At 43.4% G+C, this 20,884-nt stretch overlaps 1 protein-coding gene across 1 annotated transcript in view; it reads left to right on the top strand.

Moving 5' to 3' along the window:
• Positions 1–20,263, top strand: part of LOC139366606 (plastin-3-like) — a 66,465-nt gene extending 46,202 nt beyond the window's left edge. Inside the window, exons 10-16 of the mRNA XM_071104292.1 lie at positions 11,212–11,407; positions 13,895–13,973; positions 14,499–14,750; positions 16,128–16,251; positions 17,711–17,835; positions 18,152–19,411; positions 19,574–20,263. Coding sequence (XP_070960393.1) covers positions 11,212–11,407; positions 13,895–13,973; positions 14,499–14,750; positions 16,128–16,251; positions 17,711–17,835; positions 18,152–18,284 — 909 coding nt within the window. The 3' untranslated portion in view covers positions 18,285–19,411; positions 19,574–20,263. The remainder of the gene's footprint in view (positions 1–11,211; positions 11,408–13,894; positions 13,974–14,498; positions 14,751–16,127; positions 16,252–17,710; positions 17,836–18,151; positions 19,412–19,573) is intronic.
• The last annotated feature ends 621 nt before the right edge of the window (positions 20,264–20,884 follow it).

Raw genomic sequence — 20,884 nt, forward strand, 5'->3', positions numbered from 1 at the left:
AATTATAATAGTGACACAATGGACTTTTCGATGGATTCATTCATTCAACCTCAGGCTGGCACCTGCTCAGGTTTCTCACCATAGTGACACAATGGACTTTTCGATGGATTCATTCATTCAACCTCAGGCTGGCAGACTGGCTCAGGTTTCTCACCATAGTGTCACAATGGAATAAACAACGGTATTTATAGTGTTTAAAATGCATGTGAATTATAAAACACTGAGTGGACAAAACATTAGGAACACCTGCTCTTTCTATAACAGACTGACCAGGTGAGTCCAGGTGAAAACTATGATCTTTTATTGATGTCACTTGTTAAATCCACTTCAATCAGGGAGGAGACTGATTGGACCAGGTCATACAGTCTAGAGGTGAACCCTGATTGGACCAGGTCATATAGTCTAGAGGTGAACCCTGATTGGACCAGGTCATATAGTCTAGAGGTGAACCCTGATTGGACCAGGTCATATAGTCTAGAGGTGAACCCTGTTTGGACCAGGTCATATAGTCTAGAGGTGAACCCTGATTGGACCAGGTCTTATAGTCTAGAGGTGAACCCTGATTGGACCAGGTCATATAGTCTAGAGGTGAACCCTGATTGGACCAGGTCATATAGTCTAGAGGTGAACCCTGATTGGACCAGGTCATATAGTCTAGAGGTGAACCCTGATTGGACCAGGTCATATAGTCTAGAGGTGAACCCTGATTGGACCAGGTCATATAGTCTAGAGGTGAACCCTGATTGGACCAGATCATACAGTCTAGAGGTGAACCCTGATTGGACCAGGTCATATAGTCTAGAGGTGAACCCTGATTGGACCAGGTCATATAGTCTAGCGGTGAAACCTGATTGGACCAGGTCATATAGTCTAGAGGTGAACCCTGATTGGACCAGGTCATATAGTCTAGAGGTGAACCCTGATTGGACCAGGTCATATAGTCTAGAGGTGAACCCTGATTGGACCAGGTCATATAGTCTAGAGGTGAACCCTGATTGGACCAGGTCATATAGTCTAGAGGTGAACCCTGATTGGACCAGGTCATATAGTCTAGAGGTGAACCCTGATTGGACCAGGTCATATAGTCTAGAGGTGAACCCTGATTGGACCAGGTCATATAGTCTAGAGGTGAACCCTGATTGGACCAGGTCATATAGTCTAGAGGTGAACCCTGTTTGGACCAGGTCATATAGTCTAGAGGTGAACCCTGATTGGACCAGGTCTTATAGTCTAGAGGTGAACCCTGATTGGACCAGGTCATATAGTCTAGAGGTGAACCCTGATTGGACCAGGTCATATAGTCTAGAGGTGAACCCTGATTGGACCAGGTCATATAGTCTAGAGGTGAACCCTGATTGGACCAGATCATACAGTCTAGAGGTGAACCCTGATTGGACCAGGTCATATAGTCTAGAGGTGAACCCTGATTGGACCAGGTCATATAGTCTAGAGGTGAACCCTGATTGGACCAGGTCATATAGTCTAGAGGTGAACCCTGATTGGACCAGGTCATATAGTCTAGAGGTGAACCCTGATAGGACCAGGTCATATAGTCTAGAGGTGAACCCTGATTGGACCAGGTCATATAGTCTAGAGGTGAACCCTGTTTGGACCAGGTCATATAGTCTAGAGGTGAACCCTGATTGGACCAGGTCTTATAGTCTAGAGGTGAACCCTGATTGGACCAGGTCATATAGTCTAGAGGTGAACCCTGATTGGACCAGGTCATATAGTCTAGAGGTGAACCCTGATTGGACCAGGTCATACGGTCTAGAGGTGAACCCTGATTGGACCAGGTCGTATAGTCCAGAGGTGAACCCTGTTTGGACCAGGTCATATAGTCTAGAGGTGAACCCTGATTGGACCAGGTCATATAGTCTAGAGGTGAACCCTGATTGGACCAGGTCATATAGTCTAGAGGTGAACCCTGATTGGACCAGGTCATATAGTCTAGAGGTGAACCCTGATTGGACCAGGTCATATAGTCTAGAGGTGAACCCTGATTGGACTAGGTCATATAGTCTAGAGGTGAACCCTGATTGGACCAGGTCATATAGTCTAGAGGTGAAACCTGATTGGACCAGGTCATATAGTCTAGCGGTGAACCCTGATTGGACCAGGTCATACAGTCTAGAGGTGAACCCTGTTTAGACCAGGTCATATAGTCTAGAGGTGAACCCTGATTGGACCAGGTCATATAGTCTAGAGGTGAACCCTGATTGGACCAGGTCATATAGTCTAGAGGTGAACCCTGATTGGACCAGGTCATATAGTCTAGAGGTGAACCCTGATTGGACCAGGTCAGACAGCCCATTCAGATCTGGTGATAGAAATAGAACACGTAGAGCTGTCATGATTCGATGTTCTACATGACATCCTGTCATTTCCATTCCACATAACCTATGTCTCCGTCCCAATATGGCACCCTATTCCATAAATAGTGCACTACTATAGGGACCCAGTCAAAAGTAGTGCACTATATAGGGAACAGAGTCCCATTTGGGAAGTGGGCTGTTTGTCTGAAGTAGTAGTAGGCTCCAGGGTTAATAGAGCTGTGGAATGCAGGAGGAGGATATGGGACTATCAGAAGGTAGGAATTTCCCTCCGGATGAAACCATTTCCTCCTGTTCTGTTCAGCCTGCACATTGTGTGTCATCAACTCCTCCAGATTCTCTCCCTCAGGGCCACACACACACACTGTTACGAATCTCTTTTGGCCCGACAGTCTAGGTGGGATGGTAGTGAGACCCGTAACATAACTCATGTAAATTATAATAGTGACAAAGTAAAAGTGAACGAAATAACCACGACAACCGAAATAATACCGTCAAACTCAGGGTTTATTATAAACACACGGTAATGGGGGGGGGAGCAGGAAAAAGGGGCTGAGCTGGACCCAAGGAAAGAAACAATAAGTATTCAAAACACCCCTAAGCTAGACTAGCCTATTTCAACAACAGCTAACTAACTAACCAAAATACAGTGGGTGGTCCGCCCAGTTCTAACTAGTGTGTGTTAACAAAGTTTACCTACGGGTAGTGTATGCCCATGGGCGACTTGTCTTGGTTTCCCCTTTTTCCCACCAGCAAACACCATAAACAAAAACAATACTCACAGGAGATGACAAAGTGATTTGGAGGTGCGCAAACCAAAAGAAGAGGTTAATTATTACACAAAGAGCGAGATCTACATACATGGCATTTACAAAGAGATTGTGCTACTGAAATCTATCAAGAGCAGAGATCTACCAACATGTCATTACAAAGATTGAGCTCTCCTGAAATCTACCAAGAACAGCTATCTATCAACATGGCATTACAAAGATTGAGCTCTCCTGAAATCTACCAAGAACAGCTATCTATCAACATGGCATTACAAAGATTGAGCTCTCCTGAAATCTACCAAGAACAGCTATCTATCAACATGGCATTACAAAGATTGAGCTGGTGAACAAACAAATGATGGGGTTTTTAAACCATGGGGAAGGAACTGTGATAGGGTAGGAAACAGGAGGAGGTGTGTCTTCTGATTGATGGGTTGATTGTTGACTGATTGGGGAGTGATGATTTTCACCTGTGAGGGGAGAAGGAGAGAAAAGAAACACACACAGGATACACACAGACACAGGATACACACAGACACAGGATACCTGTATCCGTAACACTCCCACCCTTAAAAGAGCAACCCTAGGGGGATTGCGACTACAGTATTTAAATGAACACTCACAACAAATCAACAACCTTGCAAAACATACTGGAATCATCTTCACACACGAGACAAAGCATCTGCCAACACATTATCTGAACCCTTTTTGTGGCGGATCTCCAAATTATAATTTTGTACAATCAGCGCCCAACGCATAAGGCGCTGGTTCTGGTTGTACATTCGGTGGAGAAAAACTAAGGGGTTATGGTCAGTATACACAATCACTGGTAGGGCACTGGAACCAATGTATACTTCGAAGTATTGCAGAGCCAACAACAAAGCAAGAGCTTCTTGTTCTATTGTCGCATAGTTTGTTTGACATTTATTAAATTTACGTGAAAAATAACAAACGGGATGATCTACTCCACTCTTGTCCTGCTGCAGTAGAACAGCACCAGCACCTCTGGCACTAGCATCTACCTCAAGCTTGAACGGTTGTTCAAAATCCGGAGCAGCAAGTACAGGGGTACTACATAATAGTGCTTTCGCTGATTCAAAAGCTCTCTTACAATCAGGGGACAACACAAATGGTCTTGCCGGACTGAGCAAATCAGTCAATGGAGCAACTACCGCAGAGAAATTTTTACAGAAGCTACGGTAGTAGCCAACCATCCCTAAAAAGCGGCGTAGCTCTCGTCTGGTGGTAGGTGCAGGGAATGCAGTTATAGCCAAGACCTTGGCATCAACAGGGCGCACCTGTCCATGGCCAACCTCTTTACCGAGATAGGTAACAGTAGCCTTCCCAAACTCACACTTTGCCAAGTTCAGGGTTAGAGAAGCAGTTGCCAACCGTTCACATACTACCCTTAGCGAGTCAACATGATCTGACCACTCAGACGAATAAATCACTAGGTCATCAAGGTATGCACTACAATTAGGAACGCCAGCTAGTACAGAGTTAACCAGTCGTTGGAAAGTGGCTGGTGCATTTCGCATCCCAAAAGCCATGACTGAGTACTGAAGGAAGTTGTCTGGGGTCACAAAGGCAGAAATCTCAGAAGCACGTGAAGTTAACGGAACCTGCCAGTAACCTTTTAAGAGGTCCAACTTGGTTACATACTTAGCAGCACCAATAGTGTCGATACAGTCGTCCAGTCTGGGTAACGGGAACGAATCTGGCATTGTGACAGAATTTACCTTTCGATAATCCGTACATAACCTGGACGTACCATCAGGTTTAGGAACCAGAATGCAAGGAGAACTCCAAGGGCTTGAACTTGGCTTAGCCAGGTCATTCTCCAACAAATATCTCACCTCATCCCTCATTATCTTCCTCTTGGAAGCGTTGATACGATATGGGTGTTGCTTGATAGGTGTAGCATTTCCAACATTAATGTCATGTTCCAACACATTTGTGCGAGTAGGAACGTCATTAAAGAGACATGGAAAACTGTGTAGTAGCCTCACAATATCATTAGTCTGTCCATCCGTTAAATGAACCAGACCTGACTGGATAGACAGCAGCATTTCTGAGTTGGGCAATCTAACACACTGCTGCTGAGTATTGCGCAACTCCAAGCCATCAACATCATCAATATGACAGTCCACTATCATTGCAGTAGTAGCAGAGGAGACAGCAGTACCTTCCTCTGTTTTTGAACTATCTAACTGTGTGATGGGTCGGGTGTGGTATGCTTTCAACATGTTAATGTGACACACACGAGATTGGCGTTTTCTATCAGGAGTTTGAAGCACATAGTCAGTTTCACTTATTTTCTTTTCAATTAAATAAGGACCAGAGAAACGAGCTGACAGTGAAGATCCTGGAACAGGTAATAACACCAGTACTTGGTCACCTGGCTGTAGTGGACGAGAAACAGCCTCTTTATCATAGTGTCTTTTCATGCTCCTCTGTGAGGAAGACAGAGCTTCCTTTGCAAGAGCACAAGCTTGGTGTAGGCGCTCACGAAAGCGACTAACATAGTCCAACACATTCTCATCTCTGGTACACAACTCTTGGGACAAGAACTGTTCTTTAAGGACTTTCATTGGTCCTCTTACTGTGTGACCAAACACTAGTTCAGCCGGGCTGAAACCTAGGGACTCCTGCACAGTTTCACGAGCAGCAAACAAAACTAGAGGAACTCCCTCATCCCAATCTTTCTCAGATTCCAAACAATATTTACGTAGCATAGACTTCAGTGTCTGATGCCATCTTTCAAGCGCACCCTGAGACTCTGGGTGATAGGCGCTTGATACACGGTGCGTAATTGATAAGGATTTCAACACCTGCTTGAAGAGCTTGGATAGGAAATTGGTACCTTGATCGCTTTGTACCACCTTAGGTAACCCGAATGTCGTGAAGAATTTTATTAAGGCTTTACTCACTATCGGAGCTGTAATCCTTCTCAGAGGAATAGCCTCGGGGTATCTTGTAGCCATACACATTATCGTTAACAAAAACTGGTTACCCGATTTTGTCTTCGGTAACGGTCCGACACAATCAACCACCACATGCTCAAATGGTTCACCTATGACAGGTATAGGACAAAGAGGAGCAGGAGGAATAACCTGATTTGGTTTTCCTGTTATCTGACAGGTGTGGCATGTCCGACAGAACTGAGCCACATCTTGTTTTAAACCTGGCCAAAAGAAATGTCGAAGGATCCGATCATACGTCTTTGTAATTCCTAAATGACCAGACCACTGGTGATCATGAGCAAGGGATAACACATTTTGTCGAAAGGCTGTAGGAATCACTATTTGGTAAACAGCATTCCAATCTCCACCCGCGTCAACATGGGATTTCCATTTACGCATGAGGAGATTACCATCAATGAAGTAAGCCACATTCTTCTTCTTCACCTCTTCTAACGAGACAACACTAGAAAAACATTTAGCAAGCTTGTTGTCAACCTTTTGGTTAGCAATCAGCTGCTCACGAGTAACTGGTAACTGTATTGCATCAGCAATAAGTTCAACGTTCTTTAATTCTTTCCTGGGCTGTTTGTCAGAGGTGATCAACTTCTCAGAGGTATCACACAACCCATCCTCTTTGAACAGAACAGTGTTCGACAAATCTATCACGTCACCCTCTTGTAGTGCCTGAGCACGAGTGACAGCACAAGCGGGGAACACATGTGGATAACTCTGTGCCAACTCATTCGAGAGAGAGTGGTCACTTTTATCCAATACTTCCAATACGGGTACTACCTTTCCTCCGGCAATATCGTTACCCATTATAAAGGTCACACCTTTCACTGGCAACTTAGGACGTACCCCCACTCTGAATATTCCACTGATTAACTCAGAGTGTACTTTCACAAAGTGCAACGGCACTGGGACAAAACCCATTTCAATACCCTGCACTAACACACTGGAACCACAGTATGTATCGTCAGATAAGGGCAACACATCAGACAATATAAACGACTGCGCCGCACCAGTATCTCTAAGGATTTTAACCGGACGCTGAGACGCTTCGTCATTCTCTAGGGACACAAACCCCTCGAAAATGAATGGTTCATAACTGCGGTCGGGGACTGGGTCTTTCAAACTACAGTTACCCTGAGGCACCTGTTTTGTTGCAGACCTCACAACCGTACGAATTAGAGCAACACCTGTTGGTGGCTTGGCACGAAGAGGCATCCCTTGTTTTCGTTTAAGTTTGAAGCAATCATTAATCATATGTCCCACTTTATGACAATAGAAACAGGAACGCTCATTCTTCTGGCGTGCTTGATATACTACTGCGGGCCGACTAGGGCTAAAGGTAGGAAACTCAGTGGTTCTACTCTCAGTTTGAGCCGAAAACACACTCTTGTGCGTCAACACAAACTCGTCTGCCAACACAGACGCTTCTGCCAGGGAGGATACTTTCTGTTCGTTTAGGTAAACTACAATGCGTTCGGGTAAGCAATTTTTAAACTCTTCCAACAAGATTAACTCCCGGAGAGAGTTGAAATCAGTTACCTTACTAGCAGCATGCCATTTATCAAACAGATTTCCCTTGTCTCTAGCAAATTCCACATAAGTCTTACTAGAAGACTTTCTATGAGACCTAAATCTCTGTCGGTATGCCTCAGGCACAAGCTCATAGGCACGAAGAACAGTAGCTTTGACCACTTCATAATTCAAACTGTCCTCCAGAGGTAGCGCTGACAAAACCTCTTGGGCTTTACCAGTTAATTTACACTGAAGTAATAGGCACCATACCTCTTCAGGCCACTTCAATGCTACGGCTATACGCTCAAATACACAAAAATAGGAGTCAACCTCTGACTCTCTGAACAAAGGTACTAAGGCTATCTGCCTACTAATGTCAAACGTGTTTGAGGACACAGCTGGTGAGGACGACTCACTAACAGTGACAGTAGGAACGAAGGCTAGCCTCGCTGTCTCTGCCTCCAGTTCCATCTGGCGCATTTTAAACGTCATCTGCCGCTGTTCTCTTTCTGCCTCAATTTTACACATCATCTGCCGTTGTTCTCGTTCTTTTTCTGCCTCCATTTTACCCATCTCCAAATGCCGCTGTTCTCTTTCTGCCTCAATTTTACCCATCTCCAAATCTAAATGCCGCTGTTCTTTTTCTTTTTCTGCCTCAATTTTACACATCTCCAACTGGAGAGTCTCTCGCCTGATTTGGGCTCTCTCTTCCACCTCTAGTTGGAACTGTGCTAAACAGACATCCCTTCTGGCATCACCGTTTGACAGTGGGGAGAGTGGATCAAAATGGGACAATGTGGCTGGTGTTTTAGCCTCGCCCTCATTATCAGATACCAATGGGCTTATAGGAGCAGTTACATCCCCTACAGGGTTAGTAGACTCAGGCAGCGGTAACACAAGCACCTGCTCTTCCAACAATACATTTAACACTAGCTGTTTAACCTCCGCCTTAACTACACTCTGCGGAATCGATATTGAGTAATGGTCAGCCAAGGTCACTAAATCAACTCTACGACATTTGTCAAAAACCTCCCACGAAGGGTTATCCAAAAAGGACTTCAAATCAAAAGTAGCCATCTTACACTACTTCACAAGAGCCAACGAAAATAGCAAACACTAATGCTACTTCAGCTATGACGCTCAACACTGAACTATACCACTACAACAATCTACATGAGCGGCATGGGTGTCAGTAAAGACATATCCCGGACGAGCCCCCACTTATGTTACGAATCTCTTTTGGCCCGACAGTCTAGGTGGGATGGTAGTGAGACCCGTAACATAACTCATGTAAATTATAATAGTGACAAAGTAAAAGTGAACGAAATAACCACGACAACCGAAATAATACCGTCAAACTCAGGGTTTATTATAAACACACGGTAATGGGGGGGGGAGCAGGAAAAAGGGGCTGAGCTGGACCCAAGGAAAGAAACAATAAGTATTCAAAACACCCCTAAGCTAGACTAGCCTATTTCAACAACAGCTAACTAACTAACCAAAATACAGTGGGTGGTCCGCCCAGTTCTAACTAGTGTGTGTTAACAAAGTTTACCTACGGGTAGTGTATGCCCATGGGCGACTTGTCTTGGTTTCCCCTTTTTCCCACCAGCAAACACCATAAACAAAAACAATACTCACAGGAGATGACAAAGTGATTTGGAGGTGCTCAAACCAAAAGAAGAGGTTAATTATTACACAAAGAGCGAGATCTACATACATGGCATTTACAAAGAGATTGTGCTACTGAAATCTATCAAGAGCAGAGATCTACCAACATGTCATTACAAAGATTGAGCTCTCCTGAAATCTACCAAGAACAGCTATCTATCAACATGGCATTACAAAGATTGAGCTCTCCTGAAATCTACCAAGAACAGCTATCTATCAACATGGCATTACAAAGATTGAGCTCTCCTGAAATCTACCAAGAACAGCTATCTATCAACATGGCATTACAAAGATTGAGCTGGTGAACAAACAAATGATGGGGTTTTTAAACCATGGGGAAGGAACTGTGATAGGGTAGGAAACAGGAGGAGGTGTGTCTTCTGATTGATGGGTTGATTGTTGACTGATTGGGGAGTGATGATTTTCACCTGTGAGGGGAGAAGGAGAGAAAAGAAACACACACAGGATACACACAGACACAGGATACACACAGACACAGGATACCTGTATCCGTAACACACACACACACACACACACACACACACACACACACACACACACACTCATACACACAGTACACACACACACACACACACACACACACACACACACACACACACACACACACACACACACACACACACACACACACACACACACACACACACACACACACACACACACACACACACACACACACACACACACATACACACAGTACACACACACACACACACACACACACATACACATACACACACACACACACACACACACACACACACATACACACAGTACACACACACACACACACACACACACACACACATGCACACACACACACACACACACACACACACACACACACACACACACACATACACACACACACACACACACACATACACATAGTGCACACACACACACACACACACACACATTAGTAATTGTACTACAGAGCAAAAGCTTCTAAATATGAATTACCTGCTGTTGGATAAATATAGACTGACCTGCTGATAGATAAATATAGACTGACCTGCCGATAGATAAATATAGACTGACCTGCTGATAGATAAATATAGACTGACCTGCTGATGGATAAATATAGACTGACCTGCTGATGGATAAATATTGACTGATCAGCTGATAGGATAAATATAGACTGACCTGCTGATAGATAAATATAGACTGACCTGCTGATAGATAAATATAGACTGACCTGCTGATAGGTAAATATAGACTGACCTGCTGATAGGTAAATATAGTCTGACCTGCTGATAGGTAAATATAGTCTGACCTACTGATAGATAAATATAGACTGACCTGCTGATAGATAAATATAGACTGACCTGCTGATAGGTAAATATAGACTGACCTGCTGATAGGTAAATATAGTCTGACCTGCTGATAGGTAAATATAGTCTGACCTACTGATAGGTACAACAATGTTGTAATGATGTGCAAATAGTTAAAGTACACAATGGAAAATAAATAAACATAAATATGGGTTGTATTTACAATGGTGTTTGTTCTTCACTGGTTGCCCTTTTCTTGTGGCAACAGGTCACACATCTTGCTGCTGTGATGGCACACTGTGGAATTTCCCCCAGTAGATATGGGAGTTTATCAAAATTGGATTTGTTTAAGAATTCTTTGTGGATCTGGGTAATCTGTGTCTCTAATATGGTCATACATTGGGCAGGAGGTTAGGAAGTGCAACTCAGTTAATTTTGTGGGCAGTGTCTTCTTTTGAGAGCCATGTCTGCCTACGGCGGCCTTTCTCAATAGCAAGGCTATGCTCACTGAATCTGTACATAGTCAAAGCTTTCCTTAAGTTTGGGTCAGTCACAGTGGTCTGTTTAGGGCCAAAAAGCATTCTAGTTTGCTCTGTTTTTTTGTTAAATCTGTGTATATAACTGTCAGCTCTCTCTCTCTCTTCCCCCTCTCCAGGAGAAAGATGACCTGCGTAGGGCAGAGAGTATGCTGGTTCAGGCTGACAGGTTGGGCTGTAGACAGTTTGTGACCCCTACTGATGTGGTCTGTGGGAACCCCAAACTCAACCTGGCCTTCGTTGCCAACCTGTTTAATAAACACCCATCACTCACCAAGCCTGAGGGGCAGGACCTGGACTGGGCCAAACTGGAGGGTGGGTACACTTATTATATACTCTACATGTTTTTATTTAACTAGGTAAGTCAGTTAAGAACAAATTCTTAGTTTCAATGACAGCCTAGGAACAGTGGGTTAACTGCCTGTTCAGGGGAACAGTGGGTTAACTGCCTGTTCAGGGGCAGAACGACAGATTTTTACCTTGTCAGCTCGGGGGTTTGAACTTGCAACCTTCCAGTTACTAGTCCAACGCTCTAACCAGTAGGCTACCCTGCCGCTCCATGTACTACCAAGTCAATTCTGTTCTGCCCAGAGTACCTCGGAAGTACACACTCATGCGTATTTTACTAGTAAGCCTATGGTCTCATGACTCTTCTCAAGTACCCCTGTAGATATACCTAGTACCCCTGTAGATATACCCCCTGTAGATATACCTAGTACCCCTGTAGATATACCCCCTGTAGATATACCTAGTACCCCTGTAAATATACCCCCTGTAGATATACCCCCTGTAGATATACCTAGTACCAATGTAGATATACCTAGTACCCCTGTAGATATACCCCCTGTAGATATACCTAGTACCATTGTAGATATACCTAGTACCCCTGTAGATATACCCCATGTAGATATACCTAGTGCCCCTGTAGATATACCCCCTGTAGATATACCCCCTGTAGATATACCTAGTACCCCTGTAGATATACCTAGTACCCCTATAGATATACCTAGTACCCCTGTAGATATACCCCCTGTAGATATACCTAGTACCCCTGTAGATATACCTAGTACCCCTATAGATATACCTAGTACCCCTGTAGATATACCCCCTGTAGATATACCTAGTACCCCTGTAGATATACCTAGTACCCCTGTAGATATACCCCCTGTAGATATACCTAGTATCCCTGTAGATATACCCCCTGTAGATATACCTAGTACCCCTATAGATATACCTAGTACCCCTGTAGATATACCCCCTGTAGATATACCTAGTACCCCTGTAGATATACCCCCTTTTAAATATACCCCCTGTAGATATACCCCCTGTAGATATACCTAGTATCCGTGGTGATGAACTGACATCTGATATGCTGTATAGAGTATATCAGTAAATACTCATAAACACACCTCTGATTCTGCTCTCTGTAGATCTGTGTATAGAACTCCCCCTGCTGACTCTCAACTGAATTACACTCATTTTTAAAGGGGGCTGAACTTGCTTATTTAGCCTTGGTTTCATTCTCCTCATTATGAAATGCGTCTGGGAAGCGTCTTTCTTTTTCCCAACGCAGTTAAGCCAAAACCACGCCCCGTTATTCAGAGAGACGTTCTACAACGCTCCCATTGGCTAGCTAACGTTGTCTCAGTTAAGCCAAAACCACGGCCCGTTATTCAGAGAGACGTTCTACAACGCTTTGAGCGCTCTCCAAGTCAGGAAGTGAATATCACATTGGGTGAAATTTCAGTCACTGATTAATAACATTTGCCCTTGTATTTCAAGGCTGAAAAATACAATAACATAATGACGTGGACCGAGTTAGCCATTAACGTGGTGTGGTTTTGACTGAACTGAGACAACGTTAGCTAGCCAATGGGAGCGTAGTAGAACATCGCTCTGAATAACCGGGTGTGGTTCTGACTGTGTTGGGAAAAAGAAAGACCCATCTGAGAACCAGATGTTGGTCTGGGGGGTGTGTTTTGATGTGGCTGTCTCTTGTGTGTGTTTGAAGGTGGGAAGAGTTTGGACATTCACCCTGTCAAAACAGTTACAGTCACTCACCTTTCTACAGATAACTAGCAGTCTAACCAGGTCTTGTGTCTGGAAGTAGGATATCTAGCAAACTAGCCAGCTTCTTTCCCCAATTATCTTCAGCTGGCTGGTGTCAAGGTGGAGGTTTTGACATCTTTAACATATTGCCCCATGTACAGTACACACACACACACACACACGTCTCCCCTACTAAATACACCCAGTGGTAACACACACACACACACACACACACACACACACACACACACACACACACACACACGTCTCCCCTACTAAATACACCCAGTGGTAACACACACACACACGTCTCCCCTACTAAATACACCCAGTGGTAACACACACACACACACACACACACACGTCTCCCCTACTAAATACACCCAGTGGTAACACACACACACACACACGTCTCCCCTACTAAATACACCCAGTGGTAACACACACACACACACACACACAAACACACACACACACACACACACACACACACACACACACACACACACACACACACACACACACACACACACACACGTCTCCCCTACTAAATACACCCAGTGGTAACACACACACACGCCTCCCCTACTAAACACACCCAGTGGTAACACACACACACACTTCTCCCCTACTAAACACACCCTGTGTTAACACACACACACTTCTCCTCTACTAAACACACCCTGTGGTAACACACACACACACTTCTCCCCTACTAAACACACCCTGTGGTAACTTCTCCTGTTTCCTCAGGTGAGACGAGAGAGGAGAGAACCTTCAGGAACTGGATGAATTCTCTGGGAGTCAACCCTCATGTTAACCATATATACGGGTAACTACCTTAACTATAATATCAACCCTCATGTTAACCATATATAGGGGTAACTACCTTAACTATGATATCAACCCTCATGTTAACCATATATAGGGGTAACTACCTTAACTATAATATCAACCCTCATGTTAACCATATGTAGGGGTAACTACCTTAACTATAATATCAACCCTCATGTCAACCATATATACGGGTAACTATAATATCAACCCTCATGTTAACCATATATACGGGTAACTACCTTAACTATAATATCAACCCTCATGTTAACCATATATACCTTTACTATAATATCAATCCTCATGTCAACCATATATACACCTCTAATTCCCCCCTCTCTTCCCCCTCTCTCTCCTCCCTCTACTTCCCCCCTCTTCCCCCTCTCTCCCCTCCCTCTACTTCCCCCCTCTCCCCCTTCTCTCCCCTCCCTCTCCTCCCTCTTCCCCCTCTCTCCCCTCCCTTTCCCCCCTCTTCCCCCTCTCCCCCCCCCCCCCCTCCCTCCCCCTCTCTTCCTCCCTCCAGTGATCTGTTAGATGCGCTGGTCATCCTCCAGCTGTATGAGAGGATTAAGGTTCCAGTGGACTGGGACCACAAAGTCAACCGCCCTCCCTACCCCAAGCTAGGGGCCAACATGAAGAAGCTGGAGAACTGTAACTACGCAGTGGACCTCGGGAAGGCCAAGGCAGGGTTCTCTCTGGTCGGCATCGGAGGACAGGACCTTAACGACGGAAACCCCACCCTCACCCTGGCTCTGGTCTGGCAACTGATGAGGAGGTAGGAGAGAGAGAGGGAGGGAGGGGGAGGTAGAGAGAGGGGGTGGGACCTGACTAATTGATCACCTCCTCCTGCTCCTCTATCAGACCTGACTAATAGATAACATGTTCCTCTCTCAGACCTGACTAATAGATCATGGTCCTCTATCAGACCTGACTAATAGATCACCTCCTCCTGCTCCTTTATCAGACCTGACTAATAGATAACATGTTCCTCTATCAGACCTGACTAATAGATCATCTCCTCTTGCTCCTCTATCAGACCTGACTAATATATAACATGTTCCTCTATCAGTCCTGACTAATAGATAACATGTTCCTCTATCAGACCTGACTAATAGATCACCTCCTCCTGCTCCTCTATCAGACCTGACTTATAGATAACATGTTTCTCTATCAGACCTGACTAATAGATCACCTCCTCCTGCTCCGCTATCAGACCTGACTAATAGATAACATGTTCCTCTATCAGACCTGACTAATAGATCACCTCCTCCTGCTCCTCTATCAGACCTGACTAATAGATAACATGTTCCTCTATCAGACCTGACTAATAGATCACCTCCTCCTGTTCCTCTATCAGACCTGACTAATAGATAACCTCCTGATCCATCTATGAGTCTTTGCTAGGTTAAGGTGAGCCTTATCTCAGCTCACTTGTCACCATAACAGCACCCACCCGTAGCACGCGCTCCAGCAGGTATATTTCACTGGTCATCCTTAAAGCCAATTCCTCCTTTGGCCGCCTTTCCTTCCAGTTCCCTGCTGCCAATGACTGGAACGAATTGCAAAAATCACTGAAGTTGGAGGCTTATATCTCCCTCTCTAACTTTAAGCATCAGCTGTCAGAGCAGCTTACCGGTCGCTGCAGCTGTACAGAGCCCATCTGTAAATAGCCCATCCAACCAACCACCTACCTCATCCCCATATTTGTTTTTCTGCTCTTTTGCACAGCAGTATCTCTACTTGCACATTCATCTTCTGCACATCTATCACTCCAGTGTTTAATTGCTAAATTGTAATTACTTCGCCACTATGGCCTATTTACTGCCTTACCTCCCTAATCTTACCTCATTTACACACACTGTATATAGACTTTTCTATTGTGTTATTGACTGTATGTTTGTTTATTCCATGTGTAACTCTGTGTTGTTGTTTGTCTCTCACTGCTTTGCTTTATCTTGGCCAAGTCGAAGTTGTAAATGAGAACTTGTTCTCAACTGGCCTACCTGGTTTAAATAAATGTAAAATAAAAATAAATAAAAATCCTCTATCAGACCTGACTAGTAGATAACCTTTGCCTCATCCTCTATCATACCTGACTAATAGATAACCTCCTGATCCTCTATCAGACCTGACTAATAGATAACCTCCTCAGATACACTCTGAATGTTCTGGAGGACCTTGGACATGGAGAGGCTGCTAACGATGACCTCATCATCAACTGGGTCAACAGAACCCTGACTGGAGCCGGGAAGAACTCTAAGATCTCCAGCTTCAAGGTGACAAGACATATGGAACAGGGTGGCTTTATAATGTCTGTTATACTGTGTGATCTGTGAATCACTAGGAACTCTCAGTTACTAAACCGTAGACCCAGGGTTTCTCTATAGCTCTAAACCCAGGGTTTCTCTATAGCTCTAAACCCAGTGTTCTCTATAGCTCTAAACCCAGTGTTCTCTATAGCTCTAAACCCAGTGGTTCTCTATAGCTCTAAACCCAGTGTTCTCTATAGCTCTAAACCCAGTGTTCTCTATAGCTCTAAACCCAGTGATTCTATATAGCTCTAAACCCAGTGTTCTCTATAGCTCTAAACCCAGTGGTTCTCTATAGCTCTAAACCCAGTGGTTCTAAAAAGCCCTAAAAACCAGTGGTTCTCTATAGCTCTAAAACCAGTGAATCTTTATAGCCCTAAACCCAGTGGTTCTCTATAGCTCTAACCCCAGTGGTTCTCTATAGCTCTAAACCCAGTGGTTCTCTATAGCCTTAAACCCAGTGGTTCTCTATAGCTCTAAACCCAGTGTTCTCTATAGCTATGAACCCAGTGTTCTGTATAGCTCTTAACCCAGTGTTTCTATATAGCTCTAAACCCAGTGTTCTCTATAGTTCTTAACCCAGTGTTCTGTATAGCTCTAAACCCAGTGTTTCTATATAGCTCTAAGCCCAGTGTTTCTATATAGCTCTAAACCCAGTGTTCTATATAGCTCTAAACCCAGTGTTCTCTATAGCTCTAAACCCAGTGTTTCTCTATAGCTCTAAACCCAGTGTTTCTCTATAGCTCTAAGCCCAGTGTTTCTATATAGCTCTAAACCCAGTGTTCTCTATAGCTCTAAACCCAGTGTTTCTCTATAGCTCTAAACCCAGTGTTTCTATATAGCTCTAAACCCAGTGGTTCTCTATAGCTCTAAACCCAGTGTTCTCTATAGCTCTAAACCCAGTGTTCTCTATAGCTCTAAACCCAGTGTTTCTCTATAGCTCTAAACCCAGTGTTTCTATATAGCTCTAAACCCAGTGTTTCTCTATAGCTCTAAACCCAGTGTTTCTCTATAGCTCTAAACCCAGTGTTCTCTATAGCTCTAAACCCAGTGTTCTCTATAGCTCTAAACCCAGTGTTCTCTATAGCTCTAAACCCAGTGTTCTCTATAGCTCTAAACCCAGTGTTCTCTATAGCTCTAAACCCAGTGTTTCTATATAGCTCTAAACCCAGTGTTCTCTATAGCTCTAAACCCAGTGTTTCTCTATAGCTCTAAACCCAGTGCTTCTATATAGCTCTAAACCCAGTGTTTCTATATAGCTCTAAACCCAGTGCTTCTATATAGCTATAAACTCTGAAAGTAGTGTTTACAGCTGTGTGTGTGTGTGTGTGTGTGTGTGTGTGTGTGTGTGTGTGTGTGTGTGTGTGTGTGTGTGTGTGTGTGTGTGTGTGTGTGTGTGTGTGTGTGTCTCTCACTCTCTCTCCAGGATCGTGGTATCAGCAATAGTCTTCCTGTCCTGGACCTGATTGACTCCATCCAGCCACGCAGCGTGAACTATGACCTTGTCAAGACTGGAACGCTCTCCGACGTCGACAGATTGGACAATGCCAAGTCAGTCTGACATACACATGCAGACACACGTACCACATACACACACACGCACCACATACACACACACACACACGCACCACATACACACACACGCACGCAGACACACACATGTACCACACACGCGCAGACACACGCACCACATACACACACACGCACGCAGACACACGCATGTACCACACACACGCAGACACACACACTGCAATGTGTCGTTTGGGACACTACGGTATAGGTTTTGGGCTTTAAAAGTCTGGTACAATACTGTAATAACTAGTGTTATATGGTTTACTGACCCCTGACTTCTAACCTCTGCCTCCAGGTACGCTGTGTCCATGGCAAGGAAGATCGGAGCCCGTGTGTACGCCCTACCAGAGGACCTGGTGGAGGTGAAACCTAAGATGGTGATGACTGTGTTCGCCTGCCTCATGGGACGGGGTATGAAGAGGGAATAGCACTTCAGCCACACCATCAGCCTGTGCCTCAGCCTCTAGCCTGTTTGCTAAAAGGCTTCTGGTTTAAACAATGAAAACAGCCATATTATATTAGATACATATTGAATGAATGACAGTTGCCATATTGCTCCACAGCTGATTTGATGACTCTGTATATCTGCCTTTAACCTAAGACACTGTGTCACACTGTATGTGATGCTGTAGCTTTTCGTTGCCTTCTGTGGTGAACATTAGACTGGACTATGGCTGTTAAAGGACATGTCATGTGGGGGATGACTGGAATCGCTCTCACAACAGTTCTTAGTTGAGAGATTGGACTCGAAGGTTCTGTAGGATTAGAGAGAGAGAGAGAGAGAGAGAGAGAGACAGATATATATATATATATATAGAGAGAGAGAGAGAGCGAGAAAGACAGAGAGAGAGAGAAAGACAGACAGACAGATAGAGAGAGTGTGTTGCTTTGATTCAAAGATTTTTCATCGAATGGCCTTAAGGTTCAGTCGTAAACGGGTCCCTATGTCCCTAGTTTAGATTATTGACCAAATTACACAAAACATACCTACACAATAGAGTATTCCATGTTATTAGTATGTTTTACTGGTATATATGGCATTCCATGTTATTAGTATGTTTTACTGGTATATATGGCATTCCATGTTATTAGTATGTTTTACTGGTATATATGGCATTCCATGTTATTAGTATGTTTTACTGGTATATATGGCATTCCATGTTATTAGTATGTTTTACTGGTATATATGGCATTCCATGTTATTAGTATGTTTTACTGGTATATATGGCATTCCATGTTATTAGTATGTTTTACTGGTATATATGGCATTCCATGTTATTAGTATGTTTGACTGGTATATATGGCATTCCATGTTATTAGTATGTTTTACTGGTATATATGGCATTCCATGTTATTAGTATGTTTGACTGGTATATTTGGCATCCCATGTTATTAGTATGTTATTAGTATGTTTTACTGGTATATATGGCATCCCATGTTATTAGTATGTTATTAGTATGTTTTACTGGTATATATGGCATCCCATGTTATTAGTATGTTATTAGTATGTTTTACTGGTATATATGGCATTCCATGTTATTAGTATGTTTGACTGGTATATTTGGCCATGCCTTTAACAGAAAGGTAGCCAATCAACTATTAGTATGTTTTACTGGTATATATGGCATTCCATGTTATTAGTATGTTTTACTGGTATATATGGCATTCCATGTTATTAGTATGTTTTACTGGTATATATGGCATTCCATGTTATTAGTATGTTTGACTGGTATATATGGCATTCCATGTTATTAGTATGTTTTACTGGTATATATGGCATTCCATGTTATTAGTATGTTTGACTGGTATATTTGGCCATGCCTTTAACAGAAAGGTAGCCAATCAACTATTAGTATGTTTGACTGGTATATTTGGCCATGCCTTTAACAGAAAGGTAGCCAATCAACTATTAGTATGTTTGACTGGTATATTTGGCCATGCCTTTAACAGAAAGGTAGCCAATCAACTATTAGTATGTTTGACTGGTATATTTGGCCATGCCTTTAACAGAAAGGTAGCCAATCAACTATTAGTATGTTTGACTGGTATATTTGGCCATGCCTTTAACAGAAAGGTAGCCAATCAACTATTAGTATGTTTGACTGGTATATTTGGCATCCCATGTTATTAGTATGTTATTAGTATGTTTGACTGGTATATTTGGCCTTTAACAGAAAGGCATAAACAATCTTTTTTGTTGTTGAAATAATGTAGTCGTTGAAAATCAAAGCTTTAAATGTCCCTGACCAGTTAGTGTTGTGTAATGGAACCTGTTAAAACAATATTATCATTGCTGTGGTGAGGAAGGATTTGGGGAGAGAAACTGGAAGCCTGTCTGTGTTACAGAGTCCTGTCTATACAGACACCATGCTGATCCTGAACGGATTAAATACAACTCTTCATGATATTACATGCTTCTGTTCTTTCATGTTTGTTTCAGATGGAGTATGCCAGGCATAGTGTGTGTGGATGTTTGAGTGTTGAGTTGAGCGTGGTTCGCGTTTTCTTTGTTGTGAACTCTGATTGCTCAGCTAGAGGGCATAGTGGAGACAGAGTTACTGGAAGAGGAGTGTGTATGTGTGCTTATCAGCTAGATGTGAAGGTAACTATCGAAATAAAGGAAACACCCGAAGGATACAAAGTATATTGAAAGCAGGTGCTTCCTCACAGGTGTTGTTCCTGACTTAATTAAGAAATGAACATCCCATCATGCTTATGGTCATGTATAAAAATGCCCAGTTGCCCATCATTATTTTGGCAGGAATTATTATGAACAACCAATGAAAATGGAGAGGAGGCGGGAGGACTGAGAGCAGACAGGGGAGGAGATGTCTGACAGGATTAGAAAACATGTGAGGGGAAAAAGTGATGGAAGAAGAAGAAGAAGAAGAGGATGAACAAAATTCTGCAGGAACGAGCAGCAAAAAAAGCTAAACAAGGTAAATTGAAAATAGCAAGTTCTTCATTCTGCACATTAATGTCCTGTTTCCAGCTAGCCTAAATAATGAATTCAATACTCAATGTGTTG

Source organism: Oncorhynchus clarkii, chromosome 14 (genome assembly GCF_045791955.1).
Source record: "Oncorhynchus clarkii lewisi isolate Uvic-CL-2024 chromosome 14, UVic_Ocla_1.0, whole genome shotgun sequence".
NCBI classification, from domain to species: Eukaryota; Metazoa; Chordata; class Actinopteri; order Salmoniformes; family Salmonidae; genus Oncorhynchus; species Oncorhynchus clarkii.